Source organism: Macaca fascicularis, chromosome 19 (assembly GCF_037993035.2).
Source record: "Macaca fascicularis isolate 582-1 chromosome 19, T2T-MFA8v1.1".
In the NCBI taxonomy this organism is placed as follows: domain Eukaryota; kingdom Metazoa; phylum Chordata; class Mammalia; order Primates; family Cercopithecidae; genus Macaca; species Macaca fascicularis.
The window spans coordinates 18,668,230-18,693,562 of NC_088393.1; the positions used below are offsets into that span (position 1 = coordinate 18,668,230).

Genomic DNA, 25,333 nt, shown 5'->3' on the forward strand with positions numbered 1-25,333 from the left:
GCAGCCTTTCTATTCCCCATGGCACAGGCCAGTCCAGGGGGGCCACTGCCTGGGTCCCTCTGGGACAATGAGCCACTCACGCCAACCCCATAGCTGCAAAGATAGAGGGTACCCCATGAGGTTCTGGACAACCCACAGGTGCTAGACGAGATGCCACTCTTAGATTATTTCAAGCATTTATTGAGCACTTCCTGTATACCAGGCCGGTGCTAAAATGACTACTGGCATCCTCCCTTTATTCAGTCTGCCCAACAACCTCCATGAGGCAGAGCTGCTGTTATCCCCCGACCAGGGAGGAAACTGAGGCACGGTAGGGTTAAGCCCTCCAGACACCTAACTTACGTGCCTCAAATCCTGTCTCTCAGCTGATGTTACAATCAGGGCAGTGAGTTTTTTGGTTTTTTTTTTTTTTTTTGAGATGGAGTTTCACTCTGTCACCCCAGCTGGAGTGCAATGGTGTGGTCTCGGCTTACTGCAACCTCCGCCTCCCGGGTTCAAGTGATTATCCTGCCTCAGCCTCCCGAGTAGCTGGGTGCCATCATGCCCAGCTAATTTTGGTAGAGACGGGGTTTCACCATGTTGTCCAGGCTGATCTCAAACTCCTGACCATGTGATTTGCCAGCCTCGGCCTCCCAAAGTGCTGGAATTATAGGCGGGAGCCACCACGCCCGGCCAATCAGGGGAGTGAGTTTTAAAGCAGCAGCCGATCTTGCTTACCCCCCACACCCTATTCCCAACCAATTTTGGGGTCCTGACTGTGCCTGAGCTGGGAGAAGGTCAATGGATCCTTAAAGTTTTTTTTTTTTTTTTTGAGACGGAGTCTCGCTCTGTCGTCCAGGCTGGAGTGCAGTGGCCAGATCTCAGCTCACTGCAAGCTCCGCCTCCCAGGTTCACGCCATTCTCCTGCCTCAGCCTCCCGAGTAGCTGGGACTACAGGCGCCCGCCACCTCGCTAGTTTTTTTGTATTTTTTAGTAGAGACGGGGTTTCACCGTGTTAGCCGGGATGGTCTTGATCTCCTGACTTCGTGATCCGCCCGTCTCGGCCTCCCAAAGTGCTGGGATTACAGGCTTGAGCCACCGCGCCCGGCCTGGATCCTTCAAGTTTAAGGAGGCAGTGGAAAGAGGAGGTCACCATTGCTGTGTGACCTGGGGCAGGTTCCTCACCCTCTCTGTGCCTGAGCAGTGAATGACTGTCGACACCACCCTATGGGTGAGTTCCAGAGCTGCCTGGCACACACTCATGATAGATAAACAATGGTTGGCTGAGCATAGTGGCTCAGGCTTGTAATCCCAGCATTTTGGGAGGCTAAGGTGGGAGGATCGTTTGAGCCTAGGAGTTCGAGACCAGCCTAGACAACATGGTGAGACCCCTATCTGTAAAAAAGATAAAAAATAAAAAACAATGATCGGCTGTTGCTTGGATCGTGTGCCTGTCCTGAGCCTTCATTTCTCCATCTGTGAGGACCCTGGGAGGTGCTGGGTGGAAGTGGCTTTGGAAACCCACGGGCTGAGTGGAAAGGCTGAGTAGAGCTCGGGGGATCCTCGCCCTCACTCGCAGTCTCCTTGAGAAGTGGCTGATGCTTGGCCGGGCGAGGTGGCTCACACCTGTAATCCCAGCACTTCAGGAGGAGGCAGGAGGATCGCCTGAGGTCAGGAGTTCGAGACCAGCCTAGCCAACATGGTGAAATCCTGTCTCTACTAAAAAATGCAAAAATTAGCCGGGCATGGTGGCGGACGCCTGTAATCCCAGCTATTCAGGAGGCTGAGGCAGGAGAATCGCTTGAACATGATAGATGGAGGTTGCAGTAAGTGGAGATGGTGCTGCTGCACTCCAGCCTGGGCGACAGAGTGAGACTCTGTCTCAAAAAAAAAAAAAAAAAAAAGGTGGCTGATGCCGAGCGTCAGAAACAGATCCCTGCAAGTGTTTACCCCAGCTCCTGTAGGGGCTTCGACCTGAGCCCTGACCCCACCTCTGTCCCTTTCCCACATAAGTTCAGAGGCTCTGCGCTTGCAGTTCCTCCACCTGTTCCGGGCTCTCTCTGTGTGGCCAGCAGCTTCTTGTCCACTTGAGACTATTTGACTGGACCTCCTCTTACTCTTAAATTTAAAAAAATTTTTTAAATTTATTATTATCAGTTTTTTTTTAGATGGAGTCTCGCTCTGTCGCCCAGGCTGGAGTGCAGTGGCGCGATCTTGGCTCACTGCAACCTCTGCCTCCTGGGTTTAAGCAACTCTCCTGCCTCAGCCTCCTGAGTAGCTGGGATTACAGGCACGCGCCACCACACCTGGCTAATTTTTGTATTCTTAGTAGAGATAAGGTTTCACCTTGTTGACCAGGCTGGTCTCACACTCCTGGCCTCAGGTGATCTGTCTGCCTCGGCCTCCCAAAGTGTTGGAATTACAGGTGTGAGTCGCGGCGCCCAGCCGGCCTCCTCTTGCTCTGTGGAAAGGAGGTGCCACCTCGGGGTCCTGCACTTCCTGGGCAAGGCCAGCTGGTCAGCCTAGGCCCTGCAGCCTCCTCCTCCCTGCCCTGAGCCTTCAGCACTGCCCCCCTCCTTCCCTCCCAGCTTCCACCCCTGCCTCTGACAGTTCTAGAACCCTCTGTGGCTTCTTTTCGTGTCGCCCAGAGCCTGCGCCCTCCCCATTTCCTGCCCCTTTCTTTGCTCCTGTGTCCCCTGGGCACAGGGCCTTTGCACGGGACTGTCCTCCTGACCCCTGCTGGTCCACAATGCTCCTTCCCAAGGTGGCTGGCTCCCTGGTCTCTCAAGCCCTTCCTGAATCTCCAATGTCCTTTTCTCAGTTTCCCTGACCACCTCTTCATTCACCTCCTCATGAGCCCGCCCTGTTTGTGGTTTCTTTTCTTTTTTTTCTTTTTTTTTTTTTTGAGACAGAGTCTTGATCTGTCACCCAGGCTAGAGTGCAGTGGCGCGATCTCGGCTCACTGCAACCTCCGCCCCCCAGGTTCTAGCGATTCTCCTGCCTCAGCCTCCCGAGTAGCTGGGACTACAGGCTCGTCCATCACACTCGGCTAATTTTTGTATTTTTAGTAGATGGGGTTCCACCATGATGGCCAGGCTGGTCTTGAACTCCTGATCTCAGTTTATCCTCCCACTTCGGCCTCCCAAAGTGCTCGGATTACAGGCATGAGCCACTGCGCCTGGCCTGGTTTCTTTTTACAGCATTTATGCATTTGACATGCATATGCTTGTGGCCGGCTCACTCCTGCGGAAGGGAAGGACTGCCGGGGCTGTGTCACCAGCACCTGGGACAAGGCAAGTGGCCCTAGTGCCAGGCTTGTGCCAGGCCCTGGGCTCCAACAGGAGAAGGTGGGGAGGGAGGTGACAGGGACACAGGCGATCTGTGGGTGGCCGTCAGAGTAGCTTTGGGAACAGCAGGTGAAGCCCAGAGAAGGAGGAGGGAGAGGATGAGGAGGGGGGGAGGGAGAGGATGAGGAGGGGGGGAGGGAGAGGATGAGGAGGGGGAGAGGGAGGAGGGGGATGGGAGAGGGGGATGGGGGAGGATGGGGAGGAAGATGGGGAGCGAGAGGAGGGGGATGGGGGAGGAGGAGAGAGGGATGACTTCCCACAGCTGCCTCTCAGGGGCCACTGCCCAAGGCCAGCCTCTGCACTTTTGTCCCTGAAGCGGGTGCTTGGCTCCGGGATGAGGTGGCGTCAGCGGCCGACCTGGGCCTGTCACACTCCGGCGGGGGACTGTGGGCTGACCCTGGAGAGCTCAGCCCCGGGCTGAGTCACAGCATAGTGCCAGGCATGGGCCTCCCTGACAGAAAGCAAACTCCAGGCGAGAAGGTCTGGGGGTGGGTGGGGACCATCTACGGTAAAGGCAGCCCCAGCTGGGTGAGGAGGGCATGGACCCTGGGCCCAACAGACCATCGGAGGGACAGAAAGACCTGGAAGCCTTGGATTTAGGAACTAGCCTGGTGCTTTTGGTTTCTGTTTCTTGAGGGGGTGAGGATGAGGCTTCATGAAACCAGCCAGGAAGAATGAAACGCAGAGCTCAAGCTCAAGGGAGGGGGGCCGGAAGCTTCTGGAAGTCTGCAGGGGCCTAAGCAGGGGCCACTCTAGCCCACGAGGGCCAAGTTGGCGGAGGCAGGCGAGGGGACTCTGCGGCTCGAGTCATAGCTCAGGAGAGACTGGGCCTAGAGCCCACAGCTGCCGGGCTGGAAAGGTCAGAGCCGGCTCTGCGTCTGGTTGCACCGGCAAGAAGCCGCAATTACACAGGCAAAGGAGGCCGGGGATTAGCCCCGACACGTGGGAACCTGAACAGTGAGAAGGCACTAGGGGGTGTTGGAACATATTCTGAGTTCAGAGCCTGGTCAGGGAGGAAAAACCAGAGATCAGCAAGAAGGGGAAGGGGTCTCCGAGGGCTTTCCCAACCCAAATTCCCAAGACGCCTGACCCCAGAGCTCCCGGATTTCACCCACGTCTTGTGACACACACGACCCCTGGGAGGGAGGAGCTCAGGCCCCTCGGAGAGCCCCAGAAGCCTCTAAGGGCCACTGAGTCTACAATGAGGGGCAGGAGCTGCAAATGGGACCTCCCTGCTCCCCACCCTTCCTTCCCTCCTTCCCTGAAGATTGCCCCACCCACCTCACCCTGTGAGCCCAGCCCAGCCCCCTGCATGGCCCACCCTGTAGGGGCATGGGATGTGCCAAGAGATGCTCCTGTCAACCAGGCGCAGTGGCTCACGCCTGTAATCCTAGCACTTTGGGAGGCCAAGGTGGGAGGATCACTTGAGGTCAGGAGTTCAAGACCTGCCTGGCCAACATGGTGGAACTGTGTCTGTACTAAAAATACATAAATTAGCCGGGCGCGGTGGCTCAAGCCTGTAATCCCAGCACTTTGGGAGGCCGAGGCGGGCGGATCACGAGGTCAGGAGATCGAGACCATCCTGGCTAACACGGTGAAACCCCGTCTCTACTAAAAATACAAAAAGAAATTAGCCGGGCGTGGTGGCGGGCGCCTGTAGTCCCAGCTACTCGGGAGGCTGAGGCAGGAGAATGGCGTGAACCCGGGAGGCGGAGCTTGCAGTGAGCCGAGATCGCGCCACTGCGCTCCAGTCTGGGCGACAGAGCGAGACTCTGTCTCAAAAAAAAAAAAAAATACATAAATTAGCCACGCGTGTTGGTGCACACCTGTAATCCCAGCTACTTGGGAGGCTAAGGCAAGAGAATCGCTTGAACCCAGAAAGTGGAGCTTGCAGTGAGCTGAGATCGCGCCACTGCATTCCAGCCTGGGCAACAGAGCGAGACTCTGTCTCAAAAAAAAAAGAAAAAAAAAAAAAAAAAACCGATGCTCTTGTCCAGCAGGTAGGTGGGTGCTGTGGGTCAGTGCATCCCCAGGCTTCCAGGCCTGGGCCCACAACTGCCGCCCCTGCCTGTGTTGAGGGGGCGGGTTTGTGAGGTTCAGGGCAGGCCGCAGCCTGGAGCCCACATGCCCTATCTCTTTTTTTTTTTTTTTGAGACGGAGTCTCACTCTGGCACCCAGGCTGGAGTGCAGTGGCCGGATCTCAGCTCACTGCAAGCTCCGCCTCCCGGGTTCACGCCATTCTCCTGCCTCAGCCTCCGGAGTAGCTGGGACTACAGGCGCCCGCCACCTCGCCCGGCTAGTTTTTTGTATTTTTTTTAGTAGAGACGGGGTTTCACCATGTTAGCTAGGATGGTCTTGATCTTGTGACCTCGTGATCCGCCCGTCTCGGCCTCCCAAAGTGCTGGGATTACAGGCTTGAGCCACCGCGCCCGGCCACACATGCCCTATCTCTAACCATCAATCAAGTGCCGCTGTGGAGGAGAGGATTCAGGCGACAGCAGATATCCATCCCTGTCCCCGACCCCACACACAAGGAGAGCATCCCAGGTTAGGACACTGTAAATGCAAAATCTATACGATGGCAAGGAACTCTGAAGACTCAAGAAACAGTTCCTCACGGACGGGGCCTTTTATTCCAATCACCTCTCAAAATAGGTCTCCAAACAGGGACCCTGAATGAAGAGAAGGCTATGCGGGGTGACGGGCTGTTGCCTGGCTCAGGGCTTCCCTGCAGTTACTTCCCGGTCCGCAGACGCTACCCGGAGCCTTTTCCGAAAGTGCTGACTCAGTGTCTCAGGCGTGCGCGCCCGAGGTTTGACAAGTCCAGCCTGGCTCAGAAAGGGGGCAGGAGCCTCGTGAGAATCTTCCAAGGGGATTCCTGTCCCCAGTCTTCTCTGTGTGAACGCCAGTGTGGCCAGATGGGGATAGATGATGGAGCCCAGGCCACCCGGGAGGGGGTGATGGGGACCATGCGTGGCCCCTGCCTGGTACTTCCTTCCCCACACACCCGTCAGCATTAACATCTCCACAGAGGGGAGAGGGTATAGGACAACCTGGTGTGGGGGCGCCAGGGACTCTCAAGAGCCCCACTGTCCAGATGCTGGTCTTGCCTTTTGTAAAAGGACATCAGGACCCCACTGTGACGCTGACGCCTGGTGAGATCTCTCAAAAGGAAGCTTCCCTTACCGGAACAGTGATTTCCCGAGAGCCCAGAGATGGACAGAGGGCAGGAGACCCGCTAGGTGCGCCCAGATGCTCAAAAGGAACAGTGGATGTACAGTGTGTAGTTTTATTTGTTTTTATTTTTGTAACACAAGAGAGGAAGCGATGGGCCAGGGCCCAAGGCATCCCGTGCACGGGTTCGAAGGCTTTCAACCGTCCCGGGTTTGTTTTGAAGGCAATGCTGGGGCCGCGCCCAAAGAAACTCTGCAGGCTGTCAGTCCCAGCGTGAACAGCTTAAAATAAAAATCTCCCGTCTGGTCACTGCTCGGAGAGGCTCTGAGAAATGCAAAACAAACCCGCCTGGAAAATGCCGCCCTGAGAACCAGAGTGAGGGCTTGAAAGATGCCTTCAACACAGGCTCTTCCAGGAATCCAGCCAGCTTTGGGACGGCCGCTTCACAAAACCAAACACACCAAATAACATTTCCAACCGGAGAACTGCCGGTTTTAGCAAGAAAAAGGGACTTCACCTAAAAGGGAGGGTCACAAAACACGAAGGGGGTTCCCCCTGACGCCCGCCTCTTCCTTTCTGAGCAGATCCGTCCGGGACTGTGGAGTGGAATCGCCGCCCTGGCAGGAGGGGGCGCAGCGGCCGGTCTGGGTGGGCTCACTGTTTGCCCGCCTGTCTGCCCGGCTTCTTCTCTGGCTGGCCTCTGCCTGTGCCCGGGATCCCACCTCGGCCCCGGCCGCCAAACACACCTAGAGAATAGAGATAGGGGGCTGCAGCAGAGCCAGGCGAGTGGGACCTTCTACAGGATCCCAGTGCCCTGAAACTCTAGTCCAGGTCACCTAAGTCCCCAGGCTCAGCTTCCTCATGTGTGAGGTGGGGACTGAGGGTGCTTTGGATCTCCTCCATGGGGCAGAGCATCTGAGGAAGGCAGGAACTCCAGGGCATCCTCATTATGGGACTAGACCCAGCCCCCAGGGATGCAGGGGGGGACTAGGCAACAGAGGGCACTAAGTCCCATGGCAGGTTGGGGCAGGCTTCCTAAACGACAAAGCCAGAAGGGCTTCCTGGAGGAGGGGGAGGTGAGAGAGGGGTGGAGCAGAGACTAGGGTAGTAGGCCAGGCTGGGGGCTGCCTGGGGGGGCCTCCCACGCTCCAGGACCACCCATGGGCCCTCATCCACCTGCCAGGAGGAAAACAGAAGAGGGGTTTCTGTGAATCCAGCCCCAGGGATGGAGAAGGGGAGGGGACTCCCCACCTGGCCCGAGGCCACAGAGATAGGAGACCATGAAGCCAAATGACATTTTCCATGAAGCCTCTGAGGTGGCAGCATGTGGCCACTGGGGAGGTGACAGGTGGGTCCTGGGAGATGAGGGCCCCAGGGACTCACTGAGTGGACACTGCAGCAGCGCCTACAGTAATCCTGAGCAGGCGGCATGCAGGGCACACCTGTCCCCACACCGTCTGTGTGCCCAGCACCCCTTCATGCCACCCCCACCACAGGCCAGGCCTGGACGCAGCAGGCTGGGTGGGCCGGGACCCAGCATTGATCCCTCCCTCTCTGTCTCCCTCGAGGACCCCAGCTCTGTGAGCCCCATCTAGGGAGCCGTTTCAGAGAACTTTCTAGCTGGACGAATGCTTGAGGAAATCAAAGCTGGAGCTTCAAACAGCAGGAGAGCCAAGGCCAGCAAGAGGAGCTGGCCCTGCGGCCCATGTGCCGGGTGCCAGGGGCCAGAGGCCAGCGCTGCAGGCAGCATAGCTCTGGCCCTCCACAGAGCCCGCTCGGAATCTCAGCCTTGGGCCAGGGAGGTCTGGAGACAGGAGGACTGACCTCAAAAGGAACTGGAATCACTGTCTCCTCTGCAGACCTCAACCCCGTGAAGGTGGGGTCAGGGGTCCAGATTTAGAGGATCCAAGAGGTCAGGGCTCTCACCAGCCAGGGGCCACCAGGCCCTGTGGGGACAGAGGCCAGAGGCCAACACTGGCCCAGGCCACCAACCTCCCCTCTCACCAGGGAGGGCCAGCTGTGCCAGGGTGCACGGCCTGGTGGGAGTTACTGCGAGGCTGCTATCTGCACCCCATGGCCCCGTGGCTTCCTGCAGAGCAGCCAGAGAAAACCCCCGCCTTCCCTAGGTAGGACCCGACCCACTCTCTCAACAACCTTGACCCCAAGTGCTGGGAAGGAGCCAGGCCTGGGACCCCAGAGGCCCCACCCACCCTGAGATCTGCAAAGTTCCCTGCCTGGAGTACTATCCCCATCCCTCCCTCAGGCTCACTCCTGACCACCTCGTGAGCCCGCACTCAGAATTGGCGCCTGGGGCCTTCTGGGGCCAGCCTGCCATGCCGCAAGCCCCCAGGCTGGCACCTGAGCCCAGCACACCAGCAGTGCCCATGGATGGAAGAAGCAAAGCCCAGGTCCCCCTGAAAACACAAGAGCTGGGGACAGAGAGGTGAGGAGGGGCAGGGGCTACAGATGGCCCCTGGGCCTAACAAATGGAATTTTACGCCAATTCATCATCTCTGGTGGGGGCGGGTGACCTTGGCTCTGGATAGAGCCACGGCAGGGAGAGGGCCCCACACCAGGCCCCAAGTGGAGTCCTTGCCAGCAGCCTGGACAAGTGGGCACCGCCAGACCCTCTCAGAGGGGAAACGGGCTTGGGGAAGTGACTTGATGTGCCCTGAGGACTACCAGGAGGCGCAGTGAGAGGAGGACTGAGTCCCAGGTCTCTGGGCTCCTCTGGCTGGGCCTCGGCTCATGGCCAAAGACCAGGAGGGGGGCCCGGGAGGGTCGGGAGGCTCCGAGGCAGTGCTGCATGGGCACTAGCCAAGAAGGCCAGCCCCGAGAAGGAGGGATGCCACGTGTGGCTGTCCTCCCGCCCCAGGTATGTCCACTGGGGATGGGAGACCCACCTCGGCCGGCGCCGCCCATGCCGCGGCCTTTCTGCTGCTTCTGCTGCTGCAGGCCTCCACGGCCGCGGCCCTTGGCCACCACCTCCTCCTTGACCATGTCAATGATCTCGTCAGGAATGCGCAGGTACTTGATGGTGCTGCCACGGATGTAGCACTCGGGCATCCGCCAGAACTTGTCCCCGTCCTGCGGAGAAGGGGAGCAGGTTTTTTGTATTTTTGAGATGGAGTCTCGCTCTATCACCCAGGCTGGAGTGCAGTGGCACGATCTTGGCTCACTGCAACCTCCGCCTTCTGGGATCAAGCAATTCTCCTGCCTCAGCCTCTCGATTAGCTGGGATTACAGACGCCTGGCTAATTTTTTTGTATTTTAGTAGAGACGGGGTTTCACCATGTTAGCCAGGATGGTCTCGATCTCCTGACCTCGTGATCCGCCTACCTCAGCTTCCCAAAGTTCTGGGATTACAGGCGTGAGCCACCGCGCCCGGCCCTATTTTTTAATTTTACTTTTTGTTTTTATTTTTTTGAAATGGACTCTCACTCTGTCACCCAGGCTGGAGTGCACTGGCACCATCTCGGCTCACTGCAACCTCCGCCTCCCGGGTTCACGCTATTCTCCTGCCTCAGCCTCCTGAGTAGCTGGGACTATAGGCACCAGTTACCATGCCCGGCTAATTTTTTTGCATTTTTAGTAGAGACAGGGTTTCACCATGTTAGCCAGGATGGTCTCGATCTCCTGACCTCATGATCCACCCGCCTCGGCCTCCCAAAGTGCTGGGATTACAGGTGTGAGCCACCGCGCCTGGCTGGGGAGCGGGTTATTACCAGGCTGTCTGGCCCAGCGCTGGGAGCAGGGTCTCAGATCTGTGGGAGGCCCTGCAGATCCCGCCCAGCCTGCACCCCGCACCACCCCTGCAAGCTGCACAGTCTCAGTCCCAGGAGACACGTGGAAAGGTGTCCACCCTGCAGGCAGGATCGCTCCTGATCCCAGGCAATCCTTCACCCGGCAGCAAGGGTGGGTGTGGTAGGCGCAGCCCCCTTGTGCACGCACAAGGAAAACGGACTCCTATCCTCTGCCCGTGCGCCTGGCTCAGGAGTGACTGACTGGGGCTCCCTCCAGCCTGGGATGGGGCTCTCTCTGGTTGGGGTTGGGATTCTTCACCTGCAGCCCAAAGCCCAGAGTGGGTGGGGGCCTCCCTGTGCACCAGACCCAGATGAAGCCCAGCTACTCTTCCTCCTGCCCCAGCCCCACCTCACTTCTGGAAGCCTCTCTATGTGCCCTGACTCATTCATTCATCGCAGTATCTCCCAACAGGGCCTGAGTTGGGTGCAGGGACATGCGAGCAAGCTACAGGCCTAGTGTGGTGGGTGAAGAGGGGTGGTGGATGGGGTAACTTGAGTCCTGCCAGGGTGGCTCAAGGGCAGCTTCCAGTGATGCCAGTGTTAGGAGAGCTAACCGAGACTGGAGAAATGCGGGCCTTGCAAAGTCACAGACTCATGCTGCAATGCCTCCCTGAGGCCCCCACTGGGACAGATCGAGGGATTAGCAGGGGCCAGGGCCATTCCTACCGTATCAGTTCCCCAGTCCCACCCCACCGCCCAGGTTCCTGGACAGATCCACGTGTGATGCCTGGAAGGCCTTTGCCCCAGATGCCCTTGGAAGTCAGATCACAGCATCTTCCTGCTTGGAACCCACCCATGGGCCCCTCTGTCTTGGGGCAAGGTCTAGGAGCCTCAGGAGGGCTCTCTAGGGCCTGAGATCCTGCCCCACCCTGGCGGTCCTCTTCCCAGCCCCTGATGACATTCCCTCCAGATGGAACTTTCTGTTTCCGGAACACATGCCATGGGCTTGCCCCCAGGACTTTGCACGCGGTTTTCCCACTTCTCATCTGGATAACTCTGGCCCCTAAAAGGCCTCACCTGCCTGAATCCCCAAGTCCTCCCATCAGACACTCTCCTCCATGCCTGGGTGGGTGTGGCCTGGCCCAGCGCTGGGAGGGGATGAACAGCCCCTTTGGGTGCTCACTGTCCTAGGAACCCCTCAAGGGCTCGTGGGGTGGACACACTATGGTTCTGTGGGGGCTCAGGGCCTGGGCAGACGGCTTGGCGCCCAGCTCTCCCAGGCAGGGCCTAGAGGCTTCCTCGTGCAGGAACCTGGGCAGGGCCTGAGCTCACTGCAGGGAGGCCCCTGCCTCCTGCCCACAGTGCTCCAGAGGTCCCTCAGCCCGGGCGGGTCTCTGCATCCTGCGGCCTGCCTCTGAGGGAGGGAGGGCCCCGCTCAGATGGGGACGATGTGAGTTCCCATCGCCTCTCCTCCCAGCCACCTGTGACGGCAGCATCACCGCCCAGCCACAGAGGCAGGCTGCCCAGGGAAAATTACGCCTCCACTCGAAGCTGGCGGCAGAGGCCAGAGCAACCCCTGGAGACCACACAGCCTCTGAATTCACAGGCTTCTCATGTCTAGGACCTGGAAGTGTCCAAAAGACCGCACATGCTCACGCGCACAGCGCACCTGGTGATGCTGATGCCGGAAGCGGAGCGCGCCCCGCTGGCCGCAGGTGGGGGGCACGCGGTTCTGCAGCGAGGCACCCTCCGGCACAGCCGCACTGGACCCACCCAGACGCCCTCCGAGAGGCTACGGCACGAAAGCCAGCAAGCAGCTTCTCGAGCTTCTAGCGCTGTGCACAGCAGCCCCACCACCTGTCCCCGCCCTGTGCTGACGAGAGGCCCAGTCCTGGGTCGGGCTGGGGGTCAGGGCAAGATACGGCCACTTCAGGAAGAAGCGCCTCCCTCCTCGAGCCCTGTTGTCCCGTCAAGGTGACCCCAGGCAGGCAGTCCAAGCTCCCCAGCAGTTTCCTCCCTACCATGGGGGGCTGTCACCCACAGGAGACAAGACAGATGGGGTCAGGGAAGGTTGGTGGGAGGAGTCCAAGGGAGCCGCTGCCTTCAGCACCATGCCTGACCTCCTCCTCAGTGCTCCACGGGTCATCCCAGGGGCAGGGAAGGCCCGTGACGCCAGGGGAACCATCTTCCAGCCCCGGCCGACCCAGCAGTGCTCCTAGCCAGGCACTTCCTGGTCTTGGGCTCTGGCTGGTGGCTCCTGGCCCACCAGGCCCTGGCACTGCTCCTGCCCACCGTGACCTGGGCATCCCGGACATCCCATGGCCACACTACCAGGGCCCACAGAGTCCAGGCAACATCCAGGCTGGACTAAAGGCAACAGAGCCTGGGAGGCTTGGACCTCCCCTGGAGGGGGCTGCCTCGACCTGAGCCACAGGGAGTCCCCAGGCCCAGGTCCTTCCAGGTCAGGGGTGGCACCAACAGACCCACAGCAGGAAAGGCCGGGTGGGGGGGCAGCCTCACACAGGGTCAAAGTCCAGGGTGTGCTAGGGGACTTGGTGGCCTGGCCCACCCTGCCCGGTCCCTCCCCACTGACCCCTGTCAGGATGAGCAGTCCTAGGAGGCCTCCCCCACTAACTCCTCCCATGAGGCCCAGGGAGGGAGGATGCTGAGTGTCCACCCCCACATACCACCCCCATTGGTGGGCGCAGTACCCACCCTGGACGTGCAGATGACTTCTCGCAGGTTAATGTTCATCCAGTTGTCGCAGCTCACCAGGTGTCCGTTGTACGTCTCCCCATTTTTCAGCTCCACCAACTGGAAGAGAGACAGGCCAGAGGTCGGCTATGGCCCTGGAGCCCTGCGCCATGGGCCCCCCAGGAGGTGCAGCTCTGCCCCGCGAGACGGACCACCACCTCCAGGCCTCAGCCCACAGCTCCCAGACCCCTAAATGGCCTTCCTTACAGGCGACAGGCTCTGCCTCCACTATACACTTCACTGGCAGTTAGACAGTCTATCATAATGCCAACCTTTGTACAATTAAAAAATGATACTGGGCTGGGCGTGGCGGCTCAGGCCTGTAATCCCAGCACTTTGGGAGGCCGACGTGGGCGAATCACGAGGTCAAGAGTTTGAGACCATCCTGACCAACATGGTGAAACCCCATCTCTACTAAAAATACAAAAATTAGCTGGGCATGGTGGTGCGCGCCTGTACTCCCAGCTACTTGGGAGCCTGAGGCAGAAGAATTGTTTGAACCCAGCAGGCGGAGGTTGCAGTGAGCTGAGACCGTACCACTGCACTCCAGCCTAAGCAACAGAGTGAGACTTGGTCTTAAAGAAGAAAAAACTAAGAAACACAGAAATGTTTAAAGGAATGAGTGAGACAATGGTGACGGTGGCCACTGATCCAGGGTGGCTGGGGGCCAGGTGGGCACAGCTGGGCTGGTCCGGCAGGCACCCCCACAACACCAGATATTTGGGTTTTGGTGTTCCGCAAATGCTGTTTTGCACTGTAATAATTACTCGTCTATTTTGATATGTTTTGAGAACAAAGATAAGTAGCACATCATTCTAAAGATATGCTGCTGTTTGGAAAAGGCTGAGATTTTTTGATGTCTTTTATGAGACAGGGTCTTGCTCTGTTGCCCAAGCTGGAGTACAGTGTCGTGAGCATGGCTCACTGCAGCCTCGACCTCCTGGGCTCAAGCCATCCTCCCACCTCGGTTTCCCTAGTAGCTGAAACTACAAGCTCACACTACCACATGCGGTTAATTTATTTTCCTTTTGTAGAAGTGGGGTCTCACTGTTGTCCAGACTGGTCCCAAACTCCTGGGCTCAAGTGATCCTCCTGTCTTGGCCTCCCAGAGTGCTGAGATTATAGGCATTAGCCACTGCGCTCAGTCCAAGGCTGAGTTTTTCTTTTGAGACGAAGTCTCGCTCTTGTTGCCCAGGCTGGAGTGCAATGGCATGATCTCAGCTCACTGCAACTTCTGCCTTCCAGGTTCAAGCGATTCTCCTGCCTCAGCCTCCCAAGTAGCTGCGACTACAGGCACCTGCCACCATGCTCAGCTAATTTTTTAGTAGAGACGGGGGTTTCACCATGTTGGCTGGTCTCGAACTCCTGACTTCAGGTGATCCACCCGCCTTGGCCTCCCACCAACGCTGAGATTTTTAAATGATTCAACTTAGGCATCTGCCTGAGAGAAACGAACATAGGCAACTATACAAATATGTGTGCATGAACGTTCACAGTGACACTATTCGCAATAGCCAAAAAGGGGAAAGAGCCCAGATGCCTGTCAGCAGATGAACAGATAAACAAAATGTGGTAAGTATCCGCTCCACGGAGTATCGTCTGGCTATAAGGAATGAGGCACTGACACAGGCCACAGGGTGGATGAACCTCAAAAAAAAGGTGCTGAGTGACAGCCACCAGACTCGAGAGGCCTCATGGTCTCCGCTCACATGCATGGGATATATCCAGAATAGGCAACCCCACAGAGACGGCAGCTGCCTTGTGCTCATCAGGGGCTGGGGCTGGGAAGTGACTGCTGATAGAGACGGGGTTTCCTTTTGGGGAGACGGAAATGTTCTGGCCTAGATAGAGGTGGTGGTTACACAACGCTGTGACTGCACCAAATGCCACTAAATTGTGCACTTTAACTGTAGTGTTAGTATGTAATATTATCATTTTTTGGAGACAAGGTCTCACTGTTGCCCAGGTTAGACCTGCAGCCTCAAACGCCCCTGGCTCAGGTGATCCTCCTGCCTTAGGCTCCCGAGTAACTGGAACTACAGGCACACGCCACTACACCCAGCTAATTTTTACATTTTATGGAGAGGCGTGGTTTCTCCTTGTTGCCCAGGCTGGTCTCCGAACTCCTGGGCTCAAGCCATCCTCTAGCCTCAGCCTCCCAAAGTGCTGGGATGACAGGCATGAGCCACCATGCCCAGCCTGAAGTTCTTTTTATTTTTTTAAGAGACAGGGTCTTGCTATATTGCCCAGGTTGGATTTGAACTTCTGGGCTCATGTGATCCTTCCATCTCATTAATTTTCTCCCATCCAAGTACTAACCAGGCCTGACCCTGCTTAGCTTCCGAGATCAGATGAGATCGGGCGTGTTCAGGGTGGTATGGCCGCAGAACCCCCTCATTAATTTTTTTTCTTTTTTTAGAGACAAGGTCTCACTCTGTCGCTCAGACTGCAGCACAGTGGTGTGATCATAGCTCACTGCAGCCTCAAACTCCTGGGATCAGTCAATTCTCTCGCCTCAGTCTCCTGCGTAGCTGTGACTGTAGGCACATACCACCTCATCTGGCTAAATTTTAAATAATTCTTCTTGCCCAGGCTGATCTTGAACTCCTGAGCTCAGGCGATCCTCCTGTCTCGGCCTCCCAAAGTGCTGGGATTACAGACGTGAGCCACTGCAACTGGCCCATTAAATTTTTAGTAAGTATGTATGTACTTCTCTTACAAGTAGCAGAAATGACAGGGGTGTGGACACGCCTGGGGAGGGAGAAGGGAGCGAGCTGCCGTGCTGGTGGACAGGCAGGAAGCCGTCTGCTCAGCCACCGCCCCTGTGCTGAGGCTGGCCCCCTCTCAAACAGGCTGTCCCAGACCACTGAGTACTCACCATGGGATGATTCTGAGCCGTCTTCAACAGTGACAAGGGAAGCTGAAAGGCAAATAAAGCTGCATGATTTGTCTGTCTGATCAGCGCCTGGGAGCTCTGGTCTCGAGTCCCACCCACGACTCAAAGATGGTGCAGTACGGTGCAGGGGGCGCACAGGAGTGTGCGTCAATCACTCTCCACCGGAAATGCCATTTCCTACTCTGCCCAGCCCCGGAACACACACCTGCCTCTTGGATTAGGAAGAAAAGCCTCACATACCCTCCCTCCTACCATAGGTGGCCACCACCTGCTCTTGGTGCTGAACGCTCTGGTCAATTTTTTTTTTTTTTGAGACGGAGTCTCGCTCTGTCACCCAAGCTGGAGTGCAGTGGCACAATCACGGCTCACTGCAACCTCCACTTCCTGTGTTCAAGCCTCCCAAGCAGCTTGCCTCAGTCTCCCAAGCAGCTGGGGACAACAGGCGTGCGTCACCACACCCAGCTAATTTTTATATTTTTAGTAGAGGCGGCGTTTCACCATGTTGGCCAGGCTAGTCTCAAACTCCAGACCTCAGGTGATCCACCTGCCTCAGCTTCCCAAAGTGCTGGGATTACAGGCATGAGCCACCGCGCTTGGCCTAATGCTTGTATTTTAAGCTCAAACTGGTATGCCTGAGATGCATCCATGTTGACGTTACTGTGAGTATGGAGTTGAGGACACTACAGCTTGGAAACCGGGGAACTTGCCCAGTACTGTGGAGCTAGGAGGGGACAGAGCTGGCCTGGCCCTGTCTGTCTGAAGCAAGCACAAGCCCATGCCTTGCAGGGCAGCCCCAACTGGCCAAGACTGACACCGCCAGGCCCCATTGCAGGGGTCAGTCCCATCAGAAAAGGCCACATCTGAGCTGGTTTTATTTTTTCAGATGAAGTCTTGCTCTAAAAATACAAAACTTTGCTGAGCATGGTGGCATGCGCCTGTAGTCCCAGCTACTCGGGTGCTGGGGCAGGAGGATCACTTGAGCCTGAGAAGCAAGCCTGTCACCCAGGCTGGAGTGCAGTGGTGTGATCCTGGCTCACTGAAACTTCCACCTCCCGGGTTCAAGTGATCCTCCCGCCTCAGCCTCCCAAGTAGCTGGGATTACAGGGGTGTGCCACTATGCCCGGCTAATTTTTGTATTTTTAGTAGAGACGGGGTTTCTACATGTTGGCCAGGTTGGTCTTGAACTGCTGACCTTAAGTGACCCACTCGCCTGGTCCTCCCAAAGTGCTGGGATAACAGCATGAGCCATCACCCCCAGCCTGAACTGGGTTTTCAAAGACAGGAAGTCGCCAGTTAAGGTGAACTTTCAAGTTTTTTTATTTTATTTTTTTTGTTTGCGACAGGGTTTTGCTATCTTGCCCAAGCTGGCTTTGAACTCTTGGTCTCAGGGAATCCTCGCATCTCAAGCTCCCAAATAGCTAGAATTACAGGTATGCGCTACCACGTCTGGTTTCAAGATGTTTTTTTCCATCATTACTGAATTTATTATGTCAAATATGTAGTGTTTCTATTACTGGGGGGAAAATCAACACTTTCATTTTGGAAACATAAAACTCAGCCCGTACACTGGGAACTGCCTCGGGGTGACACAGGGCTGTGCCTGGGTACGGGGTCCTATAACGGGCCCGTTCTAGTACTGCCGTGAGGAAGGCCCCAGCACCAAGGGGCCCTGACGAGACAGTGCCTCACAGGACAGAGGCTTCACCTTGCTTTGTCCTGGTGACTGGAATTCCAGGTGGCCCTGACCCCAGAAGCCTTTGCTGGGAGTCCTGCCCTGGCTACCACCCTGATCCACAGGGTGGCCACCTTTCCAGGGGGTGTGAACTTGAAGGCCTCTCGCTGTGGAGGCCGGAAATGGCCTTCAACCCTGGTGGGGTGGCTCCCCCATGAAAGGAAGGGGCTGGGGAGGGAATCCTACATCCCACAGCCCCTTCCTGAGAAAAGCTGCCCAGGGGAGGTCGGTGCCAGCAGGAAGCCAGGCCCAAGCCCGCTTCCTGCACCGGCTTCCTGGAAAAGCCAGATAAGGGGGAAGAAGGGGCCATGTGGCCGCGGGGCGGCTGCTCGGAGAGGCAGGGGAGGAGGGCTGCGGGCGGCTGGGCGTGTGTCTGACTGGGTGCCACCAGCCACAGAGAAAACACAAGAGCCACCGATTGGCACACGGGTCCCATGCCCAGGTCGCCCTTTGCTGTGAAGAAGCCATGGGTTTTCCTCAGTAAGCCTGTTTTATTTCTCCAGTCCATAACAGGAACGGGACCCGGGACGTCCTCCTGGATCACTGGGGAAGGGGCAGAGGTCCGGCTAGCCCTTTAAGGCCCACCTCTCATTCTGCAGAGGAGGCGCCGGCGCCCACAGCAGAAGTGACCTGCCCAGGGAAATCCAGCAAGGCCCGGGCAGAGCTGCCCAGAGGCAGACGCCCTACTGTCAGCAGGTGGCCTGGAGACACACCTTCCATGCCAGTGACAGCCCCTCTCGGGTCACCACCTAATCCCAGTGACCAATAGCACAGCCTGGGAGGACCCATGGCCTCCTTGCCTGTCACCCGCAGTCTCATCCAAAAGCAGCAGAAAGAACATCTGAGAAACAAAGAGAGCTGGTGGGACAGCCACAGCGGCTCTCACCTGTAATCTTGGCACTTTGGGAGGCTGAGGCGGGCGATCACCTGAGGTCAGGAGTTCCAGACCAGCCTGGCCAACATGGCAAAACCCCGTCTCTACTAAAATACAAAAATTAGCTGGGCGTGGTGGCAGGCGCCTGTAATCCCTGCCACTCGGGAGGCTGAGGCAGGAGAATCGCTTGAAACCAGGAGGCAGAGGCTGCAGTGAGCAGGAGTTCAAGACCAGCCTGGCCAATATGGTAAAACTCCATCTCTACTAAAAATGCAAAAATTAGCCAAGCATGGTGGCGCACACCTGTAGTCCCAGCTACTCGGAAGGCTGAGGCAGAAGAATCGTTTGGACCCAGAAGGCAGAGGCTGCAGTGAGCTGAGATCGTGCCACTGCACTGCAGCCTGGGTGACAGTGACGTTTCATCTCAAAAAAAAAAACAAAAACCAAAAACCAAAAAACACCCAAATAGGGTTGGTGCAGACCTGCTCACAACACTCCCCAGGCCAGCTACAGAGCCAGGCCTGAGAGGCTCTGCCACACTGGCTGTCACACCCATTCCTGCCACCTGACCTTGACTTCTGCTATTGCCTCTGCCTGGGGTGACCTTCCCCAGACCTTCGCGTGGCTGCTGAAACGTCACCTCCTTTGGCCAGGCCCTCTTAATGGCCACTCTCTGCCTCATGGGTGTTTGTTTCCATCATAGGATGCAGCCAGTCTTTAATTACCTTGTTTATTACCTCTGTCCCTTGCTAGACTGGAACACTCAAAGTGGGTGTGGACTTTGTCCAGGGCCAAGCACAAGGCCAGGCACATAAGAGGTACTCGGTAAATATTTGTTGAATAAATACACAAAAGAAATGCACACACCACTCAGGGAGGCACGCAGGGAAGGCACAACACTCGCCCCACCCCACAGGTAAGGGAAGGAGTGGCCACCGGACAGGGAGTTGCCTGAGTCCCGGGTCCTCCAAGGCTGCAATGGCCTGGGGCTGTGACCATATATCTTGATTTCTCCTATATCCTCATCTCCAAACTCTGTTGGAGAAAGAGGTCAGAGGAAGGGGTGGATCCTCAAAATCTTAAAAGAAGATACATCAAAGTGCCAGGTGAGGCTTGGCACAGTGGCTTGCGCCTATAATCACAGCACTTTGGGAGGCTGAGGTGGGAGGATCACTTGAGCCCAGGAGTATGAGACCAGCTTGGGCAACACAGCAAGATTCTGTCTCTACAAAAAATGTAAGAATTAGACAGGTTTAGTGACGCATGTGGTCCCAGCTACTTGGGAGGCTCAGGTGGGAGGATCACTTGGGCCGGTGAGGTTGAGGCTGCAGTGATTGTGCCATTGCACTCCAGCCTGGACGACAGTGAGAGCTCAGTTCCAAAAAAGAAAAAAAAGTACAGAGTGCAGTGGCTCACACCTGTAATACCAGCACTTTGACACACCGAGGTGGGTGGATCACCTGAGGTCTGGGGTTCAAGACTAGCCTAGCCAACATGGTGAAACCCCATCTCTACTGAAAATACACAAATTATCCAGGCGTGGTGGCGCATGCCTGTGATCCCAAGCTACTTGGGAGGCTGAGGCAGGAAAATCACTCTCTCCGAGAGGTGGAGGTTTAGTGGGCTTTCTTGCAGCATCTGGAATCTGGTTCTCAGGTCTAGATCCACAAAGACCTAATCCAGTGCCTCCTAATTCAGGAAGCTGTCCAGGACTGCCCATCCCCGCTCCTAACCCAGGCCACTCCTTCTGGCCCTGCCCTGATCACAGGGAACTGGAAGTGTGTATCCCATGATGCCTTGTCCATTCTTGGCCACTCCTCCAGGAAATGGCTGGATAGCCAGGACTCTGGATGTTCAGAAGGTGGGAAGGGGCTGAATGAATGAGTTCACACTTTGCCCAGGCACCGTTCTACACACTGGGAATATAGTTGGAAGAAAAAAAAAGATTCTGCTTCCACAAAACTTAACACAGGGATGGATCCTTCCAGCTCTGCCCAGTCTTGCATGCCAACTCTGCCCTCTAAGTACATGGCAGAGGGACAGGCTCTCTGAATCCTTGCTCTTGAAACCGCCTTTGCAAAAATTGTAACTGAGGAAATTATGACAGCGAAAAGAGATCAGACCTAACCGACTCCATCGTGCTTCTAACCTTTAAGCTGTTCTTGTTTATTCCTGGGCATAGGCCGAACTAACCTTGGGAAGGGATTTAGTGTATAGTTTGAAACAAAATTGGTAATAGCCCTTTCCCGAAAAGACCCTTTTCTTGCCTGGGGACCAGTCTGCCTTTGTAGGACTAACAAATTAGCTGCACGATTAGAAATTATTGTTTACGGGTCATACAGCCTCTGGCTGCAAGAGTCTGAACCTCCCCAAATTGCTCCTAGGGATAACATCACTATTATAAAATCTAAGATCAGTGTTTGAGATATTTTGCAGACCCTGTACTTGGTGGATCAGCTGACACCACCCAGACCAGTAATTTGGCTCAACCAGTCCTGCAATCCCACCCAGGAACAGAAGACAGCAAGAAAATCTCACTTCAACCCCCGCCCCCGCCCCCCCGCCCCCCCCCCCCCCCCCCCCCCCCGCCAATGACTCCATCTCCAACCTCAGGAAGCTCCAACCAATCAGCACTCCCCACTTCCTGAGCTCCTACCCGCCAAATTATCTTTAAAAACTCGGATCCCCTAATGCTCAGGGGAGACTGATTTCAGCAGTAATAAAACTCCAGTCTCCTGCATAGCTGGCTCTGTGTGAAATACTCTTTCTGTATTGCAATTGCCCTGTCTTGATAAATGGGCTCTGTCTAGGAAGCAGGCAAGGTGAACCCGTTGGGTGGCTACACACTGACCAGCTGGATTTAGGGAGAGCTCTCTCACTAATCCACAGTTCTGATGCAGCCACCCCTGGGGGGCCCTCCTGGTTACTGAATCTCCCACTGTCTCACAGTCTGGAAGTCACATCCCCAACAAGGGCCTTGGTTTCTCTCATTGAAAAAAGAAGGGCCAGATGCTGATGAGCCAGGAAACTCCCAGCTCTGGATTCCTTTTCTGATCTGCACACTGGGAGACACGGGCACTTTCTAGCCCAGATCCAGAACTTACAGAATCATAAACAATGTGGCCCTGCAGAGACCTGGGCTGCAATTTTTCCTTCTGTGTACGGGGAGGATGTACTTTGCCCACCCCTAGCTCAAAACGCTCCCTTCCTCTGGAATGACATGCTTTGTGAACCAAGGAGAAACACCACACCCCAGCACCAGGCCTACTTTTCAGCCAGAAAACAAGAGGCCTAAGAGGCTCTGCTGCTAGCATTTTAAGCATCTTACAAGCTCTGAAATTCCTAAAACTAAGTTTCACAACTCAGACTGGCCCCCTACTTCCCAGCATTCTAGGTTTCAATCTGGGAGGTCAGACTGGGTCCGAAGCGTAAGGGACCCCCTTCCCTGCCCAAAAACTCTCTGTTGCATTTGGCAGATCCCCACTTTTTTAACCTCAGTTTCCCAACCTGCAAAATGGGAAAACTAAGTAAGGCGAGGCCACTGTACTGTGGATACGAGTACGTGCAACCCTAAATCCCAGACACGAACGTGGTAGAACCACCTGCAGTCTCCAGCATCAGTTTCCCGGCCTTGTGCCGGGGGACGGGACTCAAGGCTCGGACCGTACGTTCGCCCCGCGCCAACCCAGCCCTCAGCGCCCGCCCGCAGGGCTCCTAACGACTGCGGTTCCCGCCTCCCGGTGAGACCCCGCCGTTGCTCTGCCCTCACCATGGTGCCGGCGGGGACCGGGCTCGCCGGCCACTTCCGCCGCCGCCGCTGCACACGCTCCCGGCGGTCTTCGCCACGCCGCGCCGCGCGCCACTGGGCTGAAAGAAAGTGGCAGAGACGCGAGCCAGTCAGCACCGGGCTAGAAGGCCGGTTAACCAATCCACGCGGAGTAGGGCGGGGCCCGCTAGGCGAAAGGGGCGGGCCGGGCCGTGTTCCCGCCAGAGGAACGAGGAAGAGAGCCGTAAAGTGCCGCGGCTTGTAATACAAAAGGGGGCGGAGCAACGCGCGCCGGGGCGGGGTGCATTGTGGGTAAACGCGTGCGCAGGTGAAACCTTCGTCGGTCTTCTGGGCTCCACGCTGTGGGCAAAGCCAGTAACTTCCTTTGCAGTTGAGGGAGAGAAATCCAGGCTTCGTGGTGATTGGGACGTCCCTGGTGTCGCCCTTCGGACTCCTAGTTTTCTGATTCTGTAATTATCCAGGGAACATCATTTAGTAGGTTGGAATCCTGACCACGACCCTCGGGGCCTCAGTTTTCTCCCTGTAAATAGTAGTGTCTGCTCCAAAACGTTACTTACTATGAGGATGAAATGAATGAAACCGTGTAAAAGCACTTAAAACAGCGTCTGGCATATATTAAGTACTTAATACCTATTCTGTGCCTGCTTCTGCTCATAGAAATGAACAGTACACAAAATTCGTGGCCCTTAGGGAGACAGACAGTAAACAAAGTAAATAGGCGAATGCTATTAGTTCCCTGGGGCCTGCTGTAACAAATGCCCACACACTGGGAGGCTTAAAACAACAGAACGTGATTTTCTCATAATTCAGGAGACCAGAATAATAAAATGAGGTTGTCAGTAGGGTTGGCTCCCTCTGGAGGCTCTGAGGACAATCTGCGTGTCCTATGCTTCTCTCCTGGGTTCTGGTGGCTGCTGGGAAACCTCGGAGTTCTTGGCTTGTAGATGCAGCCTTCCGCCTTCTGCCTCTGTCGTCACTTGGCCTTCTCTGTGTGTCTCTGAGTCTCAAACGACTCTCTCCTTTTTTTTTTCTTTTTTTGTAGAGACAGGGTCTCCCTATGTTGTCCAGGCTGGTCTCGAACTCTTGGGGTCAAGCAATCCTCCCTCCTCTGCCTCCCAAAGTGCTGGGATTACAGGCGTGAGCCACCGAGCCCAGCCTCTCCGTTTTCTTATAAGGACACGCCTTTCTCTTATTAAGCCCACCATAAATTCAGGATAATGTCATCGCAAGATCCTTAATTACATCTGCAAAGACCCTATTTTTTTTTTTTTTTTTTTTGAAATGGAGTCTCATTCTATCACCCAGACTACAGTGCAGTGGTGGGATCTCAGCTCACTGCAATCCCTCCGTCCTGGGTTTAAGGGATTCTCCTGCCTCAGCCACCAGAGTGGCTAGGATTACAGGCACACGCCACAATGCCCAGCTAATTTTTGTATTTTTAGTAGAGACGGGGTTTCACCATGTTGGCCAGGCTGGCCTCGAACTCCTGACCTCAGGTGATCTACCCACCTCAGCCTCTCAAAGAGCTGGGATTACAGGCGTGACTCACTGTGCCCAGCCTCATTTTTCAATGACCGATGCTATTTATTGACATTATACATAATATCAAAAGACTGAAAGAAACCCAATGCGACCACATGATGGAGTAATACAGCTATAAAAAGGAATGAAGTTCCTATAAAAAGGAATGAAGACAGTCTTCATATACTGACATTGAATGGTGTCTGGATATATTAAGTGGAAAAAAACCAAGGTAGAGAACAGTTTTTACAATATGTCATCTTTTGTGTGCACAAAGAGAAATACATGCATGTGTATGTGTTTATATATTTGCATATATTTTATATATATATATATATATTTTTTTTTTTGAGACAGAGTCTCGCTCTGTTGCCCAGGCTGGAGTTCAGTGGCCAGATCCCAGCTCACTGCAAGCTCTGCCTCCTGGGTTTATGGCATTCTCCTGCCTCAGCCTCCCGAGTAGCTGGGACTACAGACGCCCGCCACCTCGCCCGGCTAGTTTTTTGTATTTTTTAGTAGAGACGGGGTTTCACCGTGTTAGCCGGATGGTCTCCATCTCCTGACCTCGTGATCCACCTGTCTTGGCCTCCCAAAGTGCTAGGATTACAGGCTTGAGCCATCGCGGCCGGCTTATATATATATATTTTTTACCACACCAAGCACATGAACAAAATTTGCATATATATATATATATATATATTTTTTTTTTTTGAGACGGAGTTTTGCTCTTTTTGCCCAGGCTAGAGTGCAGTGGTGTGATCTTGGCTCACCGCAACTTCCACCTCCTGGGTTCAAGCGATTCTCCTGCGTCAGCCTCCCGAGTAGCTGGGATTACAGGCATGCACCACCACGCCCAGCTAATTTTGTATTTTTAGTAGAGACGGGGTTTCTCCATGTTGGTCAGGCTGGTCTTGAACTCCTGACCTCAGGTGATCCGCCCACTTTGGCCTCCCAAAGTGCTGTGATTACAGGCATGAGCCACTGCGCCCGGCCAATTTGCTTATATTTTTAAATAAGAAACGTAAAGGCCAGGCGCGGCAGCTCACGCCTGTAATTGCAGCACTTTAGGACGCCAAGGTGGGCGGATCACCTGAGGTCAGGAGTTTGAGACCAGCCTGGCCAACATGGTGAAACCCCATCTCTACCAAAAATACAAAAAAATTGGCTGGGCATGGTGGTGGGCACCTGTAATCCCAGGAGAATTGCTTGACTCCCCCCCTCCCCGGGAAATAGAGGTTGCAGTGAGCCGAGATCGTGCCACAGCACTCCAGCCTGGGCAACAGGGCGAGACTCTAAAAAAAAAGAAACATGAAAAGAACAAGCCAGGACAGGCGCGGTGGCCTATGCCTGTAATCCCAGCACTTTGAGAGGCTGAGGTTGCTGGACCTCTTGAGCCCAGGAGTTTGAGACCAACCTGGGAAATACAGCAGCAAAACTCTGAATCTACAAAAAATGCAAACAAGTTGCTGAGTGTGGTGACTGTGCGTGAAGTCTCAGCTACTCAGGAGGCTGAAGAGAGAGAACTG

General features: G+C 55.5%; 1 protein-coding gene and 1 long non-coding RNA gene across 3 annotated transcripts; one reads left to right on the top strand and one right to left on the bottom strand.

The window, feature by feature from the left end:
- Nucleotides 1–3,753: 3,753 nt before the first annotated feature.
- On the top strand, nt 3,754–17,187 carry LOC135968443 (uncharacterized). Of its 2 annotated transcripts, XR_012428552.1 has the most exons (4): nt 3,754–14,372; nt 14,494–14,569; nt 15,590–15,691; nt 15,850–17,187. It is a non-coding gene; the product is annotated as an uncharacterized lncRNA (long non-coding RNA). The 2 variants fall into 2 exon arrangements; XR_010583246.1 differs by having other exon boundaries at nt 3,754–14,569.
- LSM4 (LSM4 homolog, U6 small nuclear RNA and mRNA degradation associated) lies at nt 6,609–22,330 on the bottom strand. Its single transcript, XM_005588435.4, has 5 exons — nt 22,269–22,330; nt 15,876–15,917; nt 12,959–13,057; nt 9,404–9,587; nt 6,609–7,246 (listed from the first exon to the last, which is right to left on the bottom strand). The coding sequence occupies exons 1-5, from the start codon at nt 22,269–22,271 to the stop codon at nt 7,155–7,157; spliced, it is 420 nt and encodes a 139-aa protein (XP_005588492.1). The 5' UTR covers nt 22,272–22,330; the 3' UTR covers nt 6,609–7,154.
- Nucleotides 22,331–25,333: the final 3,003 nt, after the last annotated feature.